At 21.8% G+C, this 3,484-nt stretch overlaps 1 protein-coding gene across 1 annotated transcript; it reads left to right on the top strand.

Moving 5' to 3' along the window:
• Window positions 1–99: 99 nt before the first annotated feature.
• PRSY57_1468000 (splicing factor U2AF large subunit, putative) lies at window positions 100–2,580 on the top strand (the record flags this gene model as incomplete). Its single annotated transcript, XM_012910276.2, has 1 exon — window positions 100–2,580. The coding sequence occupies one exon, from the start codon at window positions 100–102 to the stop codon at window positions 2,578–2,580; it is 2,481 nt and encodes an 826-aa protein (XP_012765730.2).
• Between the last annotated feature and the right edge of the window lie 904 nt (window positions 2,581–3,484).

Below are 3,484 nucleotides of genomic sequence, written 5' to 3'. Positions count from 1 at the left end.
ATAAAAAATTAAATATAAAAAAAATAAAAAAAAAAAAATAATTATAAAAATTAAATAAAAAAAAAAAAAAAAAAAAAAAAAAAAAAAAACCCAACAAATATGTGGAAAAAGCTTACTTCACTTAAAAATAGTAATTGCAAATCTGATGTAAGTAATATAGAAGAAAATGATAAAAAAAATGTAAAAAAAAGTGATACACAAAATGAAGATTCCGAAAAAAAAAGTACAGGAACTAGTAATGGTATGTTAAGTATTAAAAAAAAAAATACTAATGAAACTGATAAAACAGATCAATATAATTTAGATTTAAATAAAAAAAAAAAAACAAGTAATAAAGAAATTGAAGAACAAAAAGAAATATTAAAAGATGATACCAAAGAAGTTATTGTAGATGATGATACGAATATAAAAGAAAATGATAATCATAAAAATGAGCTTATCTCCAGTAATAATATAAAAAAAGAAAAATATGAAAAAGATCTAGAATGTAATGAAGAAAGAATTCACAATGATAAGAAAATGAATCATTGTCATGATAAAGAGGAAAACGAGAAGGAAAATGAGGATAAGCAAAGTAAACAAATAGACATTAAGGAAGTTAAAAATTCTATTGAAAAGATAAAGGAAAAATTTGGAAAAAATGTAGATGAAAAAATTAAAAGATATGAAAGCCTGGAAAAAAAAAAAGATGCACATAGTGTGAAAAACAAAACTGGAAATAGAAATAGTACAAGTAGAAGTAGAAGCAGAAACAGAAATAGAAGCAAAGATAGATATTTAAATAAAAGAAAAACAATAGAAGTGCATTCAAACAGTGAAGAAAATAAACAAGGGAAAAGAAGAACAAAAAGCAGGGAAAGAAGTATTGAATATAGAAAAAAAAGTAAGGATAAATGGAGAGATAGAAGCAAAGAAAAAGGTAGACAAAGAAGTAAAGACAGAAGCAAAGAAAGAAGTAGACAAAGAAGCAGAGACAGGTGGAGAGACCGAAGCAGAGATAGATGGGGTTTAGATCGTAGAAGGAGTAGATACAAAGATAGTAGAGATAGAAATAAATTCTCACATCATAGTAGAAGTATAAGCAGTGATGAAGAACATTATTCAAAAAATAAAAAAAGAACAAAAAGAAAAAAGTCAAGACATAATATAGATAAAGATTCTTATTCAAGTTCTTCTGATAGTACACATAGAAGAAGAAATAGAAAATCTTCTAGTTCAAATGATACAAGAAAAGATGATAATAATTCTATACAAAAAAAGAGAAAAAAAAGCAAATGGGATACAGTAGATGAATCTTCATTAAATAATAATTTATTAAATAACAGTGTAAGCGGTATATTTCAAAAATCCTCATTAACCGTAACAGGAAATTTAATAGCTCAAAATAATAAAATAACAGATTTAAGTAGAAATCCATATGAACAAGATACGGATAAAAAACAAAGGAAATTATACATTGGTAATATTCCACCAAATTCTAAACAAGAAGATGTTGTAGATTTTTTTAATAATTCTATTTTAGCTGTTATAAAAGATTCAAGTTTAGATGTTAAAATAGGTGATGTGCAATTAATGCCAGTTATCAAATGTGAAATATTTAATAGTGATTCAAGATTTTGTTTCCTAGAATTTAGAACAGTGCAAATTACTTGGTTATGTCTAAAACTTGATTCTATACCTTACAATAATTATTGTTTAAGAATAGGAAGACCACATGATTATATACCTCCACCTGAAGGAGATCCTGCATTTACTACTGTATTCACAGATATTAATATGGATGTTTTTGAAAAATTAAGACCTAGTAAACCAGTAAACGTCAAAACTAGTAGTGATGAAGAGAATAGATTGTATATACAAAATTTACCACATGATTTAAAGGATGAACAAATAAAAGATTTATTGGAACAATTTGGAAATTTGAAGGCTTTCAATATTATTAAAGATTTAAATACAGGCCTAAATAAAGGATATGGTTTTTTTGAATATGAAGATAGTTCGTGTACACAACTAGCTATTCATGCTTTAAATGGTTTTGTATGTGGACAAAATATATTAAATGTCAAAAAAGCTACATTCAACAAACAACCAACTACTATTACTACTAATAATAATATGAATAATCAAAATCCAAATTTTATAGCATTACCTAATAATAGTGATGTACCAGTAACTCTTTTACCATCATCCATATCGCAAAAAATTTTAAGTAATTCAATTATAGGATTACAAGTTCAAGCATCAAGAAAAATTGGTGAAAAATCATCCAAGGTAGTACAATTAACTAATGCAGTATTTCAAGAAGATTTAATTGTTGATAGTCAATATGAAGAAATATTAAAAGAGGTAAAAGAAGAAGCTGAAAAATATGGTACATTACAAAATATAGTTATACCCAAACCAAATAAAGATTTATCGTATACAGAAGGCGTTGGAAAAATATTCTTACATTATGCTGATGAAGCAACTGCAAGAAAAGCTCAATATATGTTTAATGGGCGATTATTTGAAAAAAGGGTGGTATGTGCTGCCTTTTATTCAGAAGAACATTTTTTAAAGGGAAAATATGTTTTATCTTAATGTATATAAAATTAAAAATATTAAAAATAATGTTATATATATATATATATATATATATATAAATACTTTTTTTAATATACTATATATACATTATTTATTACATTAATATATTTCTATATTTTACCAATATATATATATATATATATATATATATATATATGTATTTATGTTTATATTTTTATTTAATTTTTTGTTATTTCTATTAACATCTTTAAAGCAAATTTTTACAAAAATAATTTTTTTTTTTTTTTTTTGTATAAATATAAATTAACACCAAATTTCTACAATTCCATCATATAAATATATATACAATTAAATATATAAAATAACCGTTTAAAATTATCTAAATGACTTAATCCTTATACAAATAATACATTATATTATATTTATATTAATTTTTATTATTTTTATACAGTTTCAGTTTTATTCTTTTTATTAATTTTAATACATTATAAAATGTAATTTTTCACATTTTTTTTTTTTAAAAAAAAAAATAAGATAAATATAAAATTAAATATATAGATATATAAATAAATAAATATATATATATATATATATAAATATAATTGAAAATGAATTCAAAGATGATAAGCTAGTAACAAATTAAAAATATAAAACATGATCCACTTTATTTTGCTAATAAAAAAATATTATATGAAGAATATATATAAATAAAAAATATATATTTATGCAAATGTATAAATATATATATACACATCTACATAAAATAAACATGTTCCATATTAATATAAAAATAATTGTCTGCAATAATAAATATTTGAAATTTTTCTTTTCTTTTTTTTTTTTTTTTCAATCCCACATATATATAAATATATAAAGTTTAAAATACCATTGGCTTAAAATGATAATGTATATATAACAAAAATGAATTTCATGTTATGAA

Source organism: Plasmodium reichenowi, chromosome 14 (assembly GCF_001601855.1).
Source record: "Plasmodium reichenowi strain SY57 chromosome 14, whole genome shotgun sequence".
Taxonomy (NCBI): domain Eukaryota; phylum Apicomplexa; class Aconoidasida; order Haemosporida; family Plasmodiidae; genus Plasmodium; species Plasmodium reichenowi.
Note: the sequence above shows the minus strand (reverse complement) of the source record. Positions and strands in the feature narration are given on the sequence as shown.